The following is a 17,813-nucleotide window of genomic DNA, read 5'->3' as shown; positions in this document are numbered from 1 at the left end:
ATGGTTTACTTTTATAAATTATCATTTGGATGTAGAGTTGTCTCATTGGCACTCATACCACATCTTCCTATATCTATGAGGACCTTGCAAGGTACACACATTGCACATATCAAATAAAGTTATCCTATTACTTATAAGAGAGAAGTTAAGAAAACTAAAAAAAATAACTTTTTTTCAAGTAGTCACTGAACCATAAAAATGAGGTCAAGGACAATGGACATATGACAGACGGGAACTAATTATCCAGGTATTCTACCTTTTAAAATATTAAGCTTTGAAGAAGTAAGTTAACACCGCTGGCGCCTGATCACTATCCCTATGTCAAGCTGCAACAAAAGTTGTAGGCTTGACAAGAATAATAGATATGAGCTTAGTATAAGACCTCAAAAAGAGATTGTACTCGCATAAATATCTTTGCAAAAGATGTAGCAAAATTTCTAATTGGGAAGCATCATATCTAAATGTTAATGAAAAGATCACAAAGTGGGGCAGATAAATGTTAAAAGAACATCGGACAGATGTAATTTTATATTGTACAATACCACGGTAGGTATATTATAGTGTCCGGCTAGGATCGTGGTTATTCGAGTGATTTGGTCCATTTTTTCGAGTGCAGTTCGGACTTTTTCGAGTGAGAAAACATGCGATAAGTTAAATAAACGTATATTTCGTAATTGTAACAGTCTTTAATATTACTACCCATCTTATATTGAATAAAATATATTTTTTGATCAACAAAGAAGCACAATTTCCTTGTATTTAACCCAAAAAAAATCCGTGTTTGTTATTGTCCGGGTTTTTTCGAGAGCAACTGTGAAATCGTCCGGGTTTTTAGTCAAATGGTCCAGGTATTTTACAGAAAATTTGAATAAGAAAAAAGGTATTCTAGACTTTAAAAAATGACCTCTTTTAGTTTATAACTGTAATTAAGTGAAGGACAATATCATATATTCACAATAAGTCATCAAAAATATATCAAAATTAATCTTTTTTCAATTTAATGCAATTTTTCTGTTTGGAGAGCGTTATACAACTTATTTCCAGTGTTCATTTAGAAATTACTCGATCCGTAACAAAACGGTGTCTAGAACATAATGCAGGGAACTCATATTCATCTTCATTGCATGCTACTTTTGATTTTACAGTTAATAATATTACTTGTGGTGAACTCCGGAGATTAATAAAAGAAACCTATTTATAAAAAAAACTTAAAAAACACACACACTTAATCCACCCCATTTTTTTCGTCATTGAACACAAAGTTTTAATAAAATTCAGCTAAAATCAACAATGAAATGAATAGTTCATTAGCCCAAGGATTTGTATATTACTATACAAATCCTTGATTAGCCTAAATATGATCCTTTAGCAACGATAGACAAATATAAAATGTGTATATTATATGCTATCACCAGCTAGATTGTCCAGTGCTTCGAACGACACCAGGAACAGCAATGTAATGGCTTGATTAATATTCATATTATCCACTTTTTAGACACTTTTCTTTTATTGAAAGGAAGTTCTCATGGTGTTTAGTTGTTGTATGATCAATTATTACAATTGCATAATCAGACTCCTCCTCACAGTTGTAGCATTTAGTCATTATCGGTTGCCATTTCTTAAACAATAAAATACACAATACAAGATATACAAGACAAACAGTTAATGAAATATCTAAGATGTACACTCTTTTAAACAAACATATATCTCATCTTATACAATTTATGTATATATGTACGTCTCAATTCGAATTTTCTATGCTTATGTTCCGGACCATATGAGTATTAGGACCATACGCGTTTGGTCACGATTACATGAGTACACTCATATGGTCTAACTGTACGCGTATGGTCGGACCATATGATAGATATAGGAAGATGTTGTATGAGTGCCAATGAGAAAACTCTCCATCCAAATAACAACTTATAAGAGTAAACAGTTAAAGTTCATTTAGACATTTTTGGAAGTTATCTTCCAAGTCGACATTTTGCTATTCAGTAATAGTTATCCCATGAGGTCCAAATACTTATATGGGCTTTTTCGAGTGTGTCCTTCTTTTATCGAGTGATTATACACATTTCTTATAGCTAAAAATGTTATGTGTTTACGTTTAAGAACTATGACAGTTCTAACAATTTTTACTTCTTTTTTATCATTCGTCATACGTCAACTAACCTGTTTAGTAAAGCTGTACCAAATGATATGTTTATTTGTTCTGTACCAAATGGTATGAATATTTGTTCTGTAACAAATCGTATGTATATTTGCTCTGTATCAAATGGTATGAATATTTGTTTTGTACCAAATGGTATGTATATTTGATCTGTACCAAATGGTATGTATATTCGCTCTGTACCAAATGGTATGTATATTTGCTCTGTACCAAATGGTGTGTAAATTTGTTGTACCAAATGATATATTAAATGGTATGTATATTTGCTCTGTACCAAATGGTATGTATATTTGCTCTGTATCAAATGGTATGAATATTTGTTCTGTACCAACCAAATGGTAAGTATATTTGTTCTGTACCAAATTGTATGAATATTTGTTCTGTACCAAATCGTATGTATATTTTCTCTGCACCAAAAAGTATGTTTATTTGCTCTTTACCAATGGTATGAATGTCTGCTCTGTACCAAATGGTAAGAATATTTGCTCTGTATCAAATGGTATGAATATTTGCTCTGTACAATGGTATGAATATCAGCTCTGTACCAAATGGTATGTATGTTTGCTTTGTACCGAATTGTATGTGTATTTGCTCTGTACCAATGGTATGAATATTTGATCTGTACCAAATGGTATATTAATTTGCTCTGTACCAAATGTTATGAATATTGCTCTGTATCAAATAACATGAATATTTGTTCTGTACCAAATGGTATGTATATTTGTTCTGTACCAAATGGTATGAATATTTGTTCTATACCAAATCGTATGTATATTTGCTCTGTATTAAATGATATGAATATTTGTTTTGTACCAAATGGTATGTATATTTGCTCTGTACCAAATGGTATGTATATTTGCTCTGTACCAAATGGTATGTTTATTTGCTCTGTACCAAATGGTATTTAAATTTGCTGTACCAAATGGTATGTTAAATGGTATGTATATCTGCTCTGTACCAAATGGTATGTATATTTGCTCTGTACCAAATGTTATGAATATTTGTTCTGTACCAACCAAATGGTAAGTATATTTGCTCTGTACCAAATGGTATTAATATTTGTTCTGTACCAAATCGTATGTATTTTTTCTCTGTACCAAAAAGTATGTATATTTGCTCTTTACCAATGGTATGAATATCTGCTCTGTACCAAATGGTAAGAATATTTGCTCTGTATCAAATGGTATGAATATTTGCTCTGTACAAAGGTATGAATATTTGCTCTGTACCAAATGGTATATATATTTGCTCTGTACCCTATGGTATGTATTTTTGCTCTGTACCAAATGGTATGTATTTTTGCTCTGTACCAATGGTATGAGTTTTTGCTCTGTACCAAATGGAATGTTAATTTGTTCTGTACCAAATGGTGTTAATTTGCTCTGTACCAAATGGTATGAATATTTGCTCTGTACCAAATGGTATGTATATTTTGCTCTGTACCAAATAGTATGTATATTAGCTCTGTACCAAATGTAATATATATTTGCTCTGTACCAATGATATTTATATTTGCTCTGTACCAAATGGTATGTTAATTTTCTCTATACCAAATGGTATGTATATTTGCTCTTTACTAAATGGTATGTGTATTTGCTCTGTACCAATGGTATGAATTTTGCTCTGTACCAAATGGTATGTATATTTGCTATGTACCAAATGGTATGATTATTTTCTCTGTACCAAATGGTATGAATATTTGCTCTGTACCAAATTGTATATATATTTGCTTAAACAGAGGGATTAGGGTGGTAAATTAAAGATTCATTACAGCGTCTTGTTGCTAGATTTTTTGGTCAGTTTTCTCTAAACATGGAATATTTGGATAAAAACTTTTTTTCTTGGTATGAAGGAATCTAGCAAGTTAATTCCAGCCTTAGATTCAGTCATATAGTAATATATACAATAGCCAATAGTTAAATCCTTCTTCATTTCATTCCATGTAGATGGTTGTCTCATTGGTAATCATACCACATCTTATTTTTGTAAAGCAGAACTTGGTAAAACTGGGAAATTCCAAAATTGACATTCTAAGGACAATTTTAAATATTCAAATGCAAAAATCAATATTTTGATTTGTATAGAAAGCTCTTACAGAGGCTTGGTGGTAAACTGCTTTATTTCATTCAGAATGTTTTATATAACAGTGCATCATTTTCCCATAAATATAATTAAGATCTTTGATTGTCCTTTTTTTTTGTAGTCAACACGATTCAGGATAGTAATGTTAAGTAGGCTTTGTATTTTACTTGTTTCAATGCCTACTACCAATAATTTTTACAATCCAAGGCAATGCATTACTATCCCTCTTTTATTGCAAAATATTATTCTAAGATGATGAATGTTTATTTTGGACATAAAGCTTATGTCATCAAATTTCAGGAATATGCATCAAAAATAATAACAATCAAAAAACTTTTATTATTCTAATTTGAAAAATCTTGGTGGGACCTTTGGATATGACCAATCTTTCAAGCTAGCAAAACCTGTTCTAACTGGTTCAGGAGGTGTTTCCCTGGCAACACGAATATTTTCAACATTTTTCAAAATTTCTTCTTTATCTAAACCGTATTCCTCAATTTCTTTCTCTATATCTTCCAGAATCTTCTCTTTATTCATCAAGTACTCTTCCTTTTCACGTTCAAGTACTAGGCGTAATTCTTCTTCTTTTTTATTCCTTATATCATCTGAAATGGTCTTATTTTCATTTATTCTATTCTGTCTTTTGCTAACACGCACTGTTTTCTTTGCTGGTATATATCTTATTTTCAATTCTTTTAGCAACCAAATAAATCGTTCATAATCTTCAGCTCTTAATTCTTTTAAAAATTTCTTTCTCTTTGCAATACTCTCATTCAGTACTGATTTATTTTTCTTATCCTGAAAGTAAACAATAGCACATTAGAATTACAAGTATGGTTTTGCCATTTAATAAGTAAATCATATTGCTCTGAATAGGTCTGCACGAAGCCAGGAATATGATTTGCTTTTCAGATTTTTTAACCTTTTTTTCTTCTTAATCATGTTAATTTCTCCAATTGCGGGTTTTTGTGATTATTTCTCCTTAAAGTAGAGGAAGTCATATTTCTCTATTGCAATCGTTTGCCTTTTTAACATGTTACAAATCTTCTTCAAAAATTGTTTTACATTGGGAATAAAATTTTGTGGTGTGAGCCATACACATAGCTACAACTGTTTGTGTCCAAACTAATATGAAAATTCCTCTTCCCTTGTTATTCCAAATATAAAATGAATTTTTCTAGTTATATAAGCACGATTAAATATCAAAACATTTTTACCAATTTATTTTCTATTCAAGTTATACATGTATTGATTTTATTTTTTGTACATAACTTTCTGTTTTAGTAACAGTGGCCTGGACACCAGATATATTGGTGGCTGATACAGCACGCTTGCCAATGATTGTATTACACATACAATTTATCTGTATTTACTACTAAGTATATAATAAATTGGTATATATTCTGAAAGGACCATTTCTAAATCATTTCATTTATTTATAATTGGTAAACTTCAGAATACCAGTAATAGACAATGATATCATTTGAGCACTGTTATATTCATAGTAACAGCAGCTATGTTAGTAGGTTATCCTTTCAAAAGATTCTGTATGGATAATTGTGACCTAGTTTAATGTATCTTGGCCCAGTCAAAGAAAACACTGGGCAAGGTTAGCTGGAAAGTATGAGGAAAATATTCTACTTCAACTGCTTTTCTTCATTTACATGGGAATCTTGTTTTAATTTTTTGAGATTTATGCACAGTGTTTTCATATACTGTGGATTCATTTATTTTCGTGGGTATCAATTTTCGTGGATAGAGAAAAAAAGACGTTTCGTGGTATACGTAAATTCGTGGATTGCTGATTACAACAAAAAAAAATTTAGATACGTAATTCGTGGATTTCCTTTTTATTTAGGAGATCAAATAACCTCCTTGGTTTGATCAATAATAAGACAAAACAAAAAAGAAGGAATTCATTGAATTGTCAAAATCCTCGCTTGGTCATTCTAGGTTAAAGTGCTCATTGATAACTTCGATTACAATAATGGACAGAGACAACTAATTAATTGTTTGTTTTACAATTTATAAATTCTTGTCTGAATTCTATAAGGCATTCAAAACTTTATGATTGATAGCTCATTTCCCTAATCACGATATAATACACAGTGATATAAGTATAAGGTGTGAAAATAAATGGTCTGTCATAAACAATATTACCTGCGGGCAATATCTCCGTACTTAATCCTATTGATTTTTAATCACTGGTAAATCAAACTATGACACGGTAATTAACAACTTGCAGTTTTAATCAATTTTAAAAAGTAAATTATCACTGATATTCGATAAATTTATTATAGATTTAATCAAATACTTGTATCTTCTTTCAATAAAAAACACGTGTTATGTTGCAATGTTTATCGCTAATCAACACTATACTAGAACTGCCTAACATAAGCAGAAATAAACATCCGACTCCATACACATTTCTCGGGATTATTCATCGTTGAATTCTTAAATTCGTGGTTCGCTGTGACCCACGAAACCCACGAAAATTGGTATACCACGAATAAAAATGAATCCACAGTATAAGGTCTCATCTCTGTATCAGACTATGTATGATCCGATCATACACATTTACTTGTGTGGATATGATCTGGAACATGCAGTACATTAATTACAATTTTGAAACTTACTCCTGTTCTTTCTAGGCAATAAGGCACCATCTTTCTTATGGAAATAGTAAATTTGACAACTGCAATGAAAATCAAAACATGTCAAGACTTTAATCAATTGTTAAAAGGTCAGAATACAAAACAAATACTTTAAGTATAGCTATTCAGTCATCACATTTGATATGTGTGGATTGATAATTTTGTTTTGAGAAGCTTTGGTCTATTTATTAGATGAAATTGGGTTTTGAACTAGCTTTTAGTATCTGAGTTCTCTAAGACCAGTACTTTTGTGTCTTAATGGTATTCATTTTGTTTAAATTTTGTTTACAATTGTACTTTTTATAATAGTACATGTACTGATTTGAGCTTTTAAATTGATTGTTTTCCCTACCACATTCTATACATGCCTGTCGCAAAGGTTGGAAGGCACTCTTTTTTTATGGTCATTGCCAGATGCTTGACAATTGCATTTTTTGTTGTTGCAGATGTAACCACACAATTTGAACTTTATGACTTGCTCCCACCTATTCACAAATAATTTAATTGTTTTCTAATCCCCAAACCCTTCATATATATTTATCTAGAATAGCCCTTAAATAAGGCCAATAGTTTTTTTTATCATACTATATGGAATGGATTCTGCTCATCAATGTTCTTTGGAATTTTCCATTTCTGCTTCTTTATTAATTTTTCTCAGAAAATATTTTTCATACTTATCTGTGTTTTGATTTTAAGTATTGTGTATAAATTTTATAACATTTTGTTTAGGCAAACTAAAGTTAGGGTACATTTAATGCCTAGCGGAAAAAAAATGTCAAGTGAATATCTTGGCATAACTCATTTATGATAAAATTCAGCTGATAGATTTTACAAAAAATTGTGAAAAAGTCAATTTGGTCATGCAGTATCAAAAACATTTTTTTTTAAACGTATATATAATTCTCAAAATATCCTTTACACTCCAATCACTTAAAGACTACCTTACTGGATGCAATATAAAAATTGGAAAATAAAAGTAAAATGAACTTTGTCCAATTTTGTTACTTACTTTTCCTCTCCAGTTCAGCATTATGACCAAATAACTCATCAATCTTTTTCATACATTCATATTCTTTGTGAAATGAACGTTCTTTCTGTAACAAAAAGCAATTATAATCTGATACATATACAAGTTCCTTTATGATTACAAAATAACCTGCCATATTTACTTTTTAACTTATTAAGGTGGTACCTAACACTTTCACTAAAATTTATTTGGCTCGTTTAATTTTCTTAAAATTTTGACACAGTATTTACTTTGACCCTTTGACAAAAATATAAGAATTTTAAAAAAGTTGAACCAACCGTTTGATCAGAAAAATTACACTGGTTATATAGCAATTTGACAAACACCAATTTTGATCATTGAGAAGCTTAATATTCCCTTAACAACACAACGTCATTAAAACGTTTAGCTGATTTTACAGAGTTATCTCCCTGTAGTGTTAGGTACCACCTTAACATTTGATTTAACCTTTTATATAAAAATAGTCACACATTTTTCACATCTTAGCAGAAACGCTACCTTAGAGATTGCATCGATAACTCATCAATGGTAACTACTGTTACATTAACTTCAAAACTTTGTTCTTATGTTTTACTCTAACATCACTGTCCCAGATTAGGGGAGAGATGAGGGCTCACAAACATGTCTAATCCTGCCTCATTCTTTATGTGCCTGTCCCAAGTCAGGAGCCTGTAGTTCAGTGGTTGTGGTTGGTTCATGTCTGTCATATTTTTGTTTGTAAATTGTTTTGTTATAAATTAGGCTGTTAGTTTACTCAATTGAATTGAATTGTTTCACATTTTTCATGTCTGGGTCTTATAGAGTCAACCATACCATATGGGTTTTTCTCATTGTTGAAGGCAGTATGGTGCTATAATTGGTTATATTTCATTCAGTTGAATTTTGGTGGATATTTGTCTCATTGGCAATCATACCACATCTCTTTTTCTATGCTGAATAAAATAATCAGTTTAAATCTATGTCTGTGTTAATTTTATAACCACCCCAACCTCCACTGCTTGTCTTAGACAATAACAGGGTTTGTCTAAATGGTTCAATTTTCTTCATACTGAGCTTGTATAACTAATACTCAGCTTCAATTGAATACAATACAGGACAATTCAATCCTTGTATTACTAATACTCAGTTTCAATTGAATACAATACAGGGCAATTCAATCCTTCTTTATGATTCCTTATTTAAGTTTTGAGTTATTACTGCCAAACCTGCGTTTCAAAAAATACGACCAGCCAGACATGTTTCAACATTTTTAAAATCTTTTGCCTTTTATAACTTAAGACATTAAAGCCCATATTGGAGGAATTGGGTCAAAACATGTGGATTTCAATAACTAACAAGTAACTTGAATATTTGATAAGGTTCTTTTTCACTTACATGTACAGTGGTACCCGTCCTTTAGAGTTAGCTATACTTTTTTACAAAGTAATAACATTCGGATAAGAAAACTAACCAGCACCCATTTTCTAATACAAGATGTATACTTGTTAAAGATGAAGCTTGAAATAGGAACAGAATAGATGATATATCATTATATTACGGATTACAAATGTGTCGAGGTTTGTGATTGGATAACAACACAGAGATGTCAGTATATATTCAGGAAACTGACGGGGTATATACGACGTTTTTATCCCCAATTGGAACCTCAAAAACGTCATCATAACACCGGTTACTATGTGACGTAGTCAAAAGCTATCAGACTGTCAGAGGCTCACAGAGGGAAAATAATGACGTGCTTCAGTCAATAATACATTTTTGATACAAAATCACGCATTTTACACTTGTGATACTTAAATTAAATGTTAAAAGTGTTATTATAAATTATAACATACACGATAAAATTATGTTCACAGCAAATTAGAAAATCCTTCACGTATGCCGAACATATCAGGTTGGGTTTTTTCAATATATATATGTTGTCAACAAATACCTACACTGGAAAATAACATTAAGTCAGGGGTAATCCGTAATATATGTGTAATTCAGGTCTCAGAAAGGGTATATACTGTGACATTCCCGGCTTAGGGCTTATATCCACTTCGCCTTCGGCTCAGGGGATATAAACTCTAAGCCGGGAATGTCACAGTATATACCCTGTCTGAGACCTGAATAACATATAATGTGTACACTATTGTCAGTTACTATTAAAAGAAGTTTTACTGTTCTAATGTCTTGGTCTTTGCAGCCTTGTCCTCCGAAGTTTTAATTCTTATGTTAATCTTTGCTATAGTTTGAACAGATCCCTAAAACATATATTTGCTGATTTATTTGAAATTCTCAAAAAGAATACTAATTAATAAGGGAAAGTCAATTTGATTGTCAAGAATAAAAGTACTACCTTCATGATCAAAAGGGGGATTTGAAATTGATTCAGTTTAAGAAGTAACAAAAACTTTGATCCACTGAATTATTTGATTTTTTTTTATGGTTTAAATTATAGTTATTTTACTTACTGAGTCACAAAACTCCAAACTGAGCAGTCTTTTAACAGTATCATCTACACTGTAAATATAAACATTAACAGTATCATCTACACTGTAAATATAAACAAGTACATACTGTGGATTTGGTATGATTAGTGTGCTACCAATTTTCATTTCTTTCCTTTGTGAAGGGAAACCACAAAATTATAATTTTCCAACAAAAGTTAATTGACTATAGACCTGTAAATAAACATTTGCAAAACCAACTAGAGGCTCTCAAGAACCTGTGTCGCTCACCTTGGTCTATGTGCATATTAACAATGGACACAGATAAATTCATGACAAAATGGTGTTTTGGTGATGGTAATGTGTTTGTAGATCTTTCTTTACTGAACATTCTTGTTGCTACAATTATCTCTATCTATAATGAACTTGGTCCAGTAATTACAGTGGAAAATATTTCCTAAAAATTTACAAAAATTAACAAAAATTTATGAAATTGACTATAAAGGGCAATAACTCCTTTAAGGGGTCAATTGACAATTTTGGTCATGTTTGACTTATTTGTAGATCTTATTTTGCTGAACATTATTGCTGTTTACAGTTTATCTCTATCTATAATAATATTCAAGATAGTAACCAAAATCTGCAAAATTTCCTTAAAATTACTAATTCGGGGGCAGCAACCCAACAACAGGTAGTCCGATTAGTCTGAAAATTTCAGGGCAGATAGATCTTGACCTGAGAAACAATTAAACCCTGTCAGATTTGCTCTTAATACTTTAGTTTCAGAGATATAAGCCAAAATCTACATTTCACCCCTATGTTCTATTTTTAGCCATGGCGGCCATCTTGGTTGGTTGGCCGGGTCACGCCACACATTTTTTAAACTAGATACCCCAATAATGATTATGGCCAAGTTTGGTTAAATTTGGCCCAGTAGTTTCAGAGGAGAAGATTTTTGTAAAAGATTACAAAAATTTACGAAAAATTGGTCAAAATTGACTATAAAGGGCAATAACTCCTTAAGGGGTCAACTGATAATTTGAAAACCGTCAAAAAATTAAACAAAATGCTAAAATTTTTAAGATTTCAGTAATTTAGCATGACTTAATGATGCTGGAACACGATATTTGTGCATTTTATTGTCAAAAACAGCTCATATTTATGTAGCAGAAGCATTTTACTTTCCGAAATATAGGTTAAAGATTACATTTTCACAATTTTCTAAAACAGTTAAACTGCTATATTTTGGGGCCAAAAAATGGGTCTTACTGAACCTACTCCTTTGGAGACAGATTTACAAGGGTAACCCTTAATGCTCTCTTCACCTAAAGAACGGGCATAAAAATCATATAAATGCTTAGTTTGGATATTTTTATAGAAATTCAAAAATTACTACCAATAACCTAATGATTACACCAATAGACATTAAAGAGTGAAAGAAATTATGATTTACTTTCTCTTTAAACCCTGATGGTTATAAAACAAAGATCACTAAACATGGAAGATACAACATTATTATTTGATGAAGTAATACAAGTGTAATGCATTATGCAAATGTGATGAGCTACGTCCATCTCTAGTTTTTGGAAATAAAGATTTTATCAGAGACTTTCCTCTTGAATGTTTTCCAGTAATACCCATCCTCTGACTGTCTATTGATTAACATATCATGCACTTACTCTTCTAAACCTCCTATTTCTTTGAATGGGAAAAATAATTCCTCTTTGTTAACTTTATCTGTTTCCTTTACCAAATCACCTACATTAAAAGAGAATTATAACTTTCAATTAACAATTTAATAAGATATAGAGAACCAACAACCATAATAAAAGCATAAAATAACACACAGTAAAGTTTTGAGATAGATCACATTATTCACATACTGCATACCTTATTTCAAACCAAATGTGTTAAGCCAACTCAACCAAATTACTTCTGTTGATCTAAGAATTATAGGATTGAAATGAGATCATGTGTCCAAACTGCATTTAAAAGCATCGGACTCTGGCCCACTGCAATTAAAAGGATTGGACACTGGCCCACTGCAATTAAAAGGATCAGCGCTGGCCCACTGCATTTAAAAGGATCGGACACTGGCCCACTGCAATTAAAAGGATCGGACACTGGCCCACTGCAATTAAAAGGATCGGACACTGGCCCACTGCAATTAAAAGGATCGGACACTGGCCCACTGCAATTAAAAGGATCGGACACTGGCCCACTGCAATTAAAAGGATCGGACACTGGCCCACTGCAATTAAAAGGATCGGACACTGGCCCACTGCAATTAAAAGGATCAGACACTGGCCCACTTCAATTAAAAGGATCGGACACTGGCCCACTGCTTGTATTATTGACCTTTTCCATGTTTTGGGGATCCTATTGCTTTGTTGCTAATTCAGATACAGCGCTTCAAAATTTGAAAGCAGAAATTTGATTGGTTATTGATCAACATTGTACATTTAAGGAATGATTGTATTATTTTTTCTGTCTATGAAGAAATAACATAAAAAATTTGGTGCACACTGAATAACGCGCATAGCGGGTTATTTATCAGTGTGCACCACATTTTTTATCTTATTTCGAATAGACAGAAAAAATATTACAGTCATTTCTTATAATTTAATTCTAAATTCCATTTTAAACCGTAGAAAACTATGAAAAAACGTTGATCACGTCACGGTCACATGACTAAATTATGTCTATGGGCCGATAACAAAATAACGTCAGTCAATCAGAAGACAGGTTAAATCCAAAATTAAATTATATTAAAATATCAGGACAGAAAGTAGAATGGTACTTTGTTTGATCCATGTAAGTGCAATACAAACAAATGTCTATAGTTATGGGTTACCTAAATCTTCATGATAGTTTGAAATTAACTCTGTACATGTATATGAGTGGGGATATAATTTTAATTGACCCTGCAAATGGTAACACTATAGTTTTAAATTGACTGTGTATATGGTTACGATATATTTTTAAATTAACTGTAACTTATGTAATAATATATCATAGTTACCTGAAAAGTCAAAATTAAACACCTCCCTTTTCCTTGCATAACATCTAACTTGAGATTTAATTTGTCCACCTGAAAAGTATATGTTCATTAGTCGATGCATGTATTATGATGTAATAATTTAATATTAAAGCATATTACAACAGTCAGAATGCAAACAGGCTTTACATATATAGGTATTTGTGGTTAGCAGCTCCTTATATATTGGAAATAACAAGAACTACAAAATATAAGTAAATGAAATCCCACAGCAGAATTTTTCCATGAAAAAAATCCAAATCTGACTAAAAAATTATTAAACAAGAATGTGTCTATTGTAAATTAAATTTGAGAATTGTACACAGCTGCACCCCTCACACTATTATTTCCTATGTTCAGTGGACAGTGAAATTGGTGTAAAAACTTTAATTTGGCATTAAAATCAATAAGATCATAGCGGAACATGTATACTAATTTCAAGTTGATTGAACTTAAACTTCATCAAATACTACCATGACCAAAAACTTATAGCTGAAGCAAGACAGGCAGACAGGTGAACAAACAGACAAACGAATGCGCTGATCCAAATCATAATGACCCTTACTCAGGCCTTAGCAGGTGGGGCATAAAAACAGGATTTTGATCCTATGTAACTTTCAATGCATATGACATACAAAAAATCAGTGATACAATATTACTTAAAGAAAGTAATAAGAAAGAAAGCATATAATATTGCTGATTGCAGCACTCAAAACTAAGCTGAATAATTACATCAAATATATTATGTATAAATGTAATATGTCGATAGAACATTTTAAATATATTTTTTGAAAATTGTTGAAAGTGGTTTAAATGTACTGATGATTCAATTTACTTTCCCTTTTTTTATCACTTTTATTAATTTTAAATTATAATATATAGAAATATTTTATTCTTATCGCAGTTTTACACATAATTTTGTTTTAGTCTTTAGACGCAATTTTTAAACTAGGTGTATTTAACATTCTTACATTTCTTTAAAATCTAATTTTTATTAGTCCGTTTAATTTATCAGGTTTGCAAGGTTTTTTTTTTTATATATTATTTCTTTTTTTTTACATTGTGTGATTGAGCTGTTTTATATGTATATAACAGTGTCTCATAAGTCTTTTTAGGCTGGGTGTTGATCTTTTTTTTTTTATGTGATTGTACTTGTGTAAATATTTTACTATTGTGTAAGATCAATACGTGACACTTTAATAAATTAATAAAATAAATTTATCCTATATTAACAATTATTGCAATGATTTACCATCAATCATTTTAACAAACAGAATAAAGACATGATCGAGATACAAGGGTAAATTAAACCTCCCATTCCCTTGTTTTAATAGATATTGCAAAGCAAATGTTGTGCTTCAGGAAAATTAGAATGCATATTGTGATTAGGCAAGAAAATTTCTATAAAAGTCATTGTTCTCCCCAGAATTTTTTAGTGTGCGATATCGAACTAAGTGGTCTCTTGTATCATGTGCATTGCAATGAGTTATACAGTTTTGTACCTTCATACTTAATTCATACAAGTACTGGTGAAATTGAAAATGTGTTATTTATTTTTTAGTCACATTTTCATCATTAGTTTTACAAGTACTTTTTTTTAGAAATCAGAACAAGTTAGTACTTATATTGATTATTGAAAAATGAAAGTAAAGTTGTCATAAACTTAAATTGTCATGAATGCTTAAGCTGCCAGACATCAATCAGTCAACCAATCAAACTGACCAATCAAGAAACTATTAGGTGAACAATAATTCAGTAAATAGATGTGTTGATTATTGGTGCTAATTAAACTAGCAAGTGTTTATTTTTCATAACTTTGACAAATTACATTTAAACTTAACAAACTGATAAACAAAGGAGCTGACAAATCATTTGTGTAAACTTTACAAACAGAAATGAATATCAAAGTCATTATAATTACCCAACAGTTTAAAATCTTTCCTCAAAAATATGTATTATAATTATTAGACAAAATTGAATTGTTTTACATGCTATATTTTTAATGTACATTATTGTTACTACAAAATAACTGATCTATTTGTAAATATAGTTTAAATAGTATCTTTAGTTATGCAAGTTTATGTATTTACAATGTTTAATTGTATTTAAGCCACTAAGTCTTTGGTAGTACAAGTTTATGCATTTACAACATTGTATAATGTATAATGATAATATTAAATTACATCAAAGCCTTGATATATTCTAATGTAAAATATCAACACATAATGCATTTCAAATGAAGCTGGATATTCTCTTCATAAAAAATATTTTATTAAGAGAAGAGTTTTTTTTGTGTTGGACCCTGAAGGTCAATAAATCCTGTAATTTAAGTTGTTAGGTTGCACTCCCATTTATATTACATTAAAATACTACCAACTTAATTTTTTGATACATGTTTATCAAACCTTAGGAAATATTACACATTATCTTTTGATTTAATTAACTGACACATGCATGATACATATATTCATGATATTGTTCACAATATTATTTTATTTTTTTAAAAAGGGCAAATAGACAAGGGTCAAAATTACCGTACTTTAAATAGCCTTAAAAAAAAATCATAATTATTTGGACTAATGTACCCCTTAAAGCATGGACGAATACCAAATATAATTAAATCATTGCTTTAAATGGGTCTCACTAATTAGCGACAACAAGCGTCAAGAAGCGACAACAAGCGTCAACAAGCGACAAGAAGCGACAACAAGAATTATTTTAGCGACAACAAGCGACAAGAAGACTATTTAGCGACAAGAAAACATTTTTTTTTATTAGATATAAAGAAATTTGTATTTAATGGGTTTTTTTAAAATATACGAGCAGATATGTCTAATAAAATGTTTTATTATATAGATAGACAAAGAAATGAAACATTTGTGAGGAAGAAAGAGATTGTGAAGTTTATATTAGTATATTGGTAGATTAAGAAATTTAACATTTGTGAAGAAGAAAGAGATTGAGCTTCTTTTTTTATTTTTAAATATGAAGAATATGTATAAGATAATGTATGTATCTGTTTTCATCAAAGTCAAAGTATGAATAAACGAATGGAGATATATATGGAGCGGGCATAATGGAATATGATATTTTGATTCATTTGCTTAATACTATGCTCTAAGTGTACTCTTGTTATGGCAATTCGATGCTTTATTTATAGAACTCTCAGCCACGCTTTGCCATCTTTATTGTTTAAGCGTGTTTCCAGACCCTACGACGAGGACGTGGCAAGTTCTACCTTGGGGTCCATATATTTTTTTATTTATTTTTTAATTATTTTTAGTCATTATATAGTTATATGTACATTCCTATCTAACATAATATTTATACATTTTGTACATGGTGGTCCCATTTTTGATAAGCAAACACGTGGAACATCAAATGAGATTAAAGAGTCGCGTGTCCCCTGTTTTATTGCTACAATAACATCCAATTAACACCTTCAACTTTGTACACGCGTCAGACTATACAATTACACGCACCAGAATATACAATCATTGTAAATAATGAACACCTGTTGAAAACTCAAGATTGTCATTAATTTCCTTTCATCTTCAATCAATATGCATAAACATGATAAATATCGTTTAATGAGGCAATAAACAAATAAAAAGATGAAAACATTCACATTTCAATTTTCTTTTCCTCCTGTTTGATTTCAGTTCTTTGTATTTCACAATTTGTGTCAATATTTTCAGGACAATGCACAAATAATTCATTTTGCGAGCTTAATATATATTGCACGAAAAGAGTTTTAAAAAACAAATTATAAGATAAATAATATGTTCTAAAACACAAGGAAAAGTAATCTCATAATACAATAATTAAACTATTACGTAATACTGGCTGTTATTCATCATGTTCATAATAGATGATAAAATATTATGTAAATAATGTTTCATTTTTTTCTATCAATTTTAACTTTCTTGTCGCTAAAATTATTTTCTTTTGCACATTCTTTTAATATTTATTGCAATAATTAATTTTAATTAAAAAAAAATGTTTTCTTGTCGCTAAATAGTTTCTTGTCGCTTGTTGTCGCTTCTTGTCGCTTGTTGACGCTTGTTGTCGCTTGTTGACGCTTGTTGTCGCTAAAATTCTTGTTGTCGCTAATTAGTGAGACCGCTTTAAATATATATGTATAGTAGTCTCAGGTATACAGGAAAAAACTTGGCCAATTTTCATGATTTTATTACCATTCTTTTTCAGTAGACAATTTTGAGCAACTTTTTGGTCTTTTTCAATATGGTTTTTGCCTAGAATGAATATGCTGTTTGTACGGGAAAGTGCGGATAATGTTGCGGTTGAATTGCTTGAAAATCTATTGAAATGTTTGCATAAAGTGGAAAATGTGAGTGTTCTCTGCATGTTTTCTGACACCGGAAGTTTAGTTTAAAAACTTGCGCGCACA

At 30.6% G+C, this 17,813-nt stretch overlaps 1 protein-coding gene across 2 annotated transcripts; it reads right to left on the bottom strand.

The window, feature by feature from the left end:
* Window positions 1-4,574: 4,574 nt before the first annotated feature.
* Window positions 4,575-17,813, bottom strand: LOC139492279 (small ribosomal subunit protein uS15m-like). Of its 2 annotated transcripts, none has more exons than XM_071280496.1 (7): window positions 17,599-17,813; window positions 13,388-13,456; window positions 12,045-12,123; window positions 10,390-10,471; window positions 7,919-8,003; window positions 6,892-6,950; window positions 4,575-5,053 (listed from the first exon to the last, which is right to left on the bottom strand). In XM_071280496.1, the coding sequence occupies exons 1-7, from the start codon at window positions 17,768-17,770 to the stop codon at window positions 4,595-4,597; spliced, it is 1,005 nt and encodes a 334-aa protein (XP_071136597.1). In that variant the 5' UTR covers window positions 17,771-17,813; the 3' UTR covers window positions 4,575-4,594. The 2 variants fall into 2 exon arrangements, with proteins under 2 accessions (XP_071136597.1, XP_071136599.1); XM_071280498.1 differs by having other exon boundaries at window positions 10,390-10,438; window positions 17,599-17,811.

This window comes from Mytilus edulis, chromosome 10 (genome assembly GCF_963676685.1).
Source record: "Mytilus edulis chromosome 10, xbMytEdul2.2, whole genome shotgun sequence".
NCBI classification, from domain to species: Eukaryota; Metazoa; Mollusca; class Bivalvia; order Mytilida; family Mytilidae; genus Mytilus; species Mytilus edulis.
This window is presented reverse-complemented; position numbering and strand designations above follow the sequence as displayed.

Coding starts and splice junctions, on each gene's coding strand:
- LOC139492279 (XM_071280496.1), bottom strand. CDS start 17,770: ATGCAGAGAACACTCACATTTTCCACTTTATGCAAACATTTCAATAGA. Junction 13,457..17,598: donor TTGTCTACTGAAAAAGAATG/GTAATAAAATCA, acceptor TATACTTTTCAG/GTGGACAAATTAAATCTCAA. Junction 12,124..13,387: donor GTTTAATTTTGACTTTTCAG/GTAACTATGATA, acceptor CTTTTAATGTAG/GTGATTTGGTAAAGGAAACA.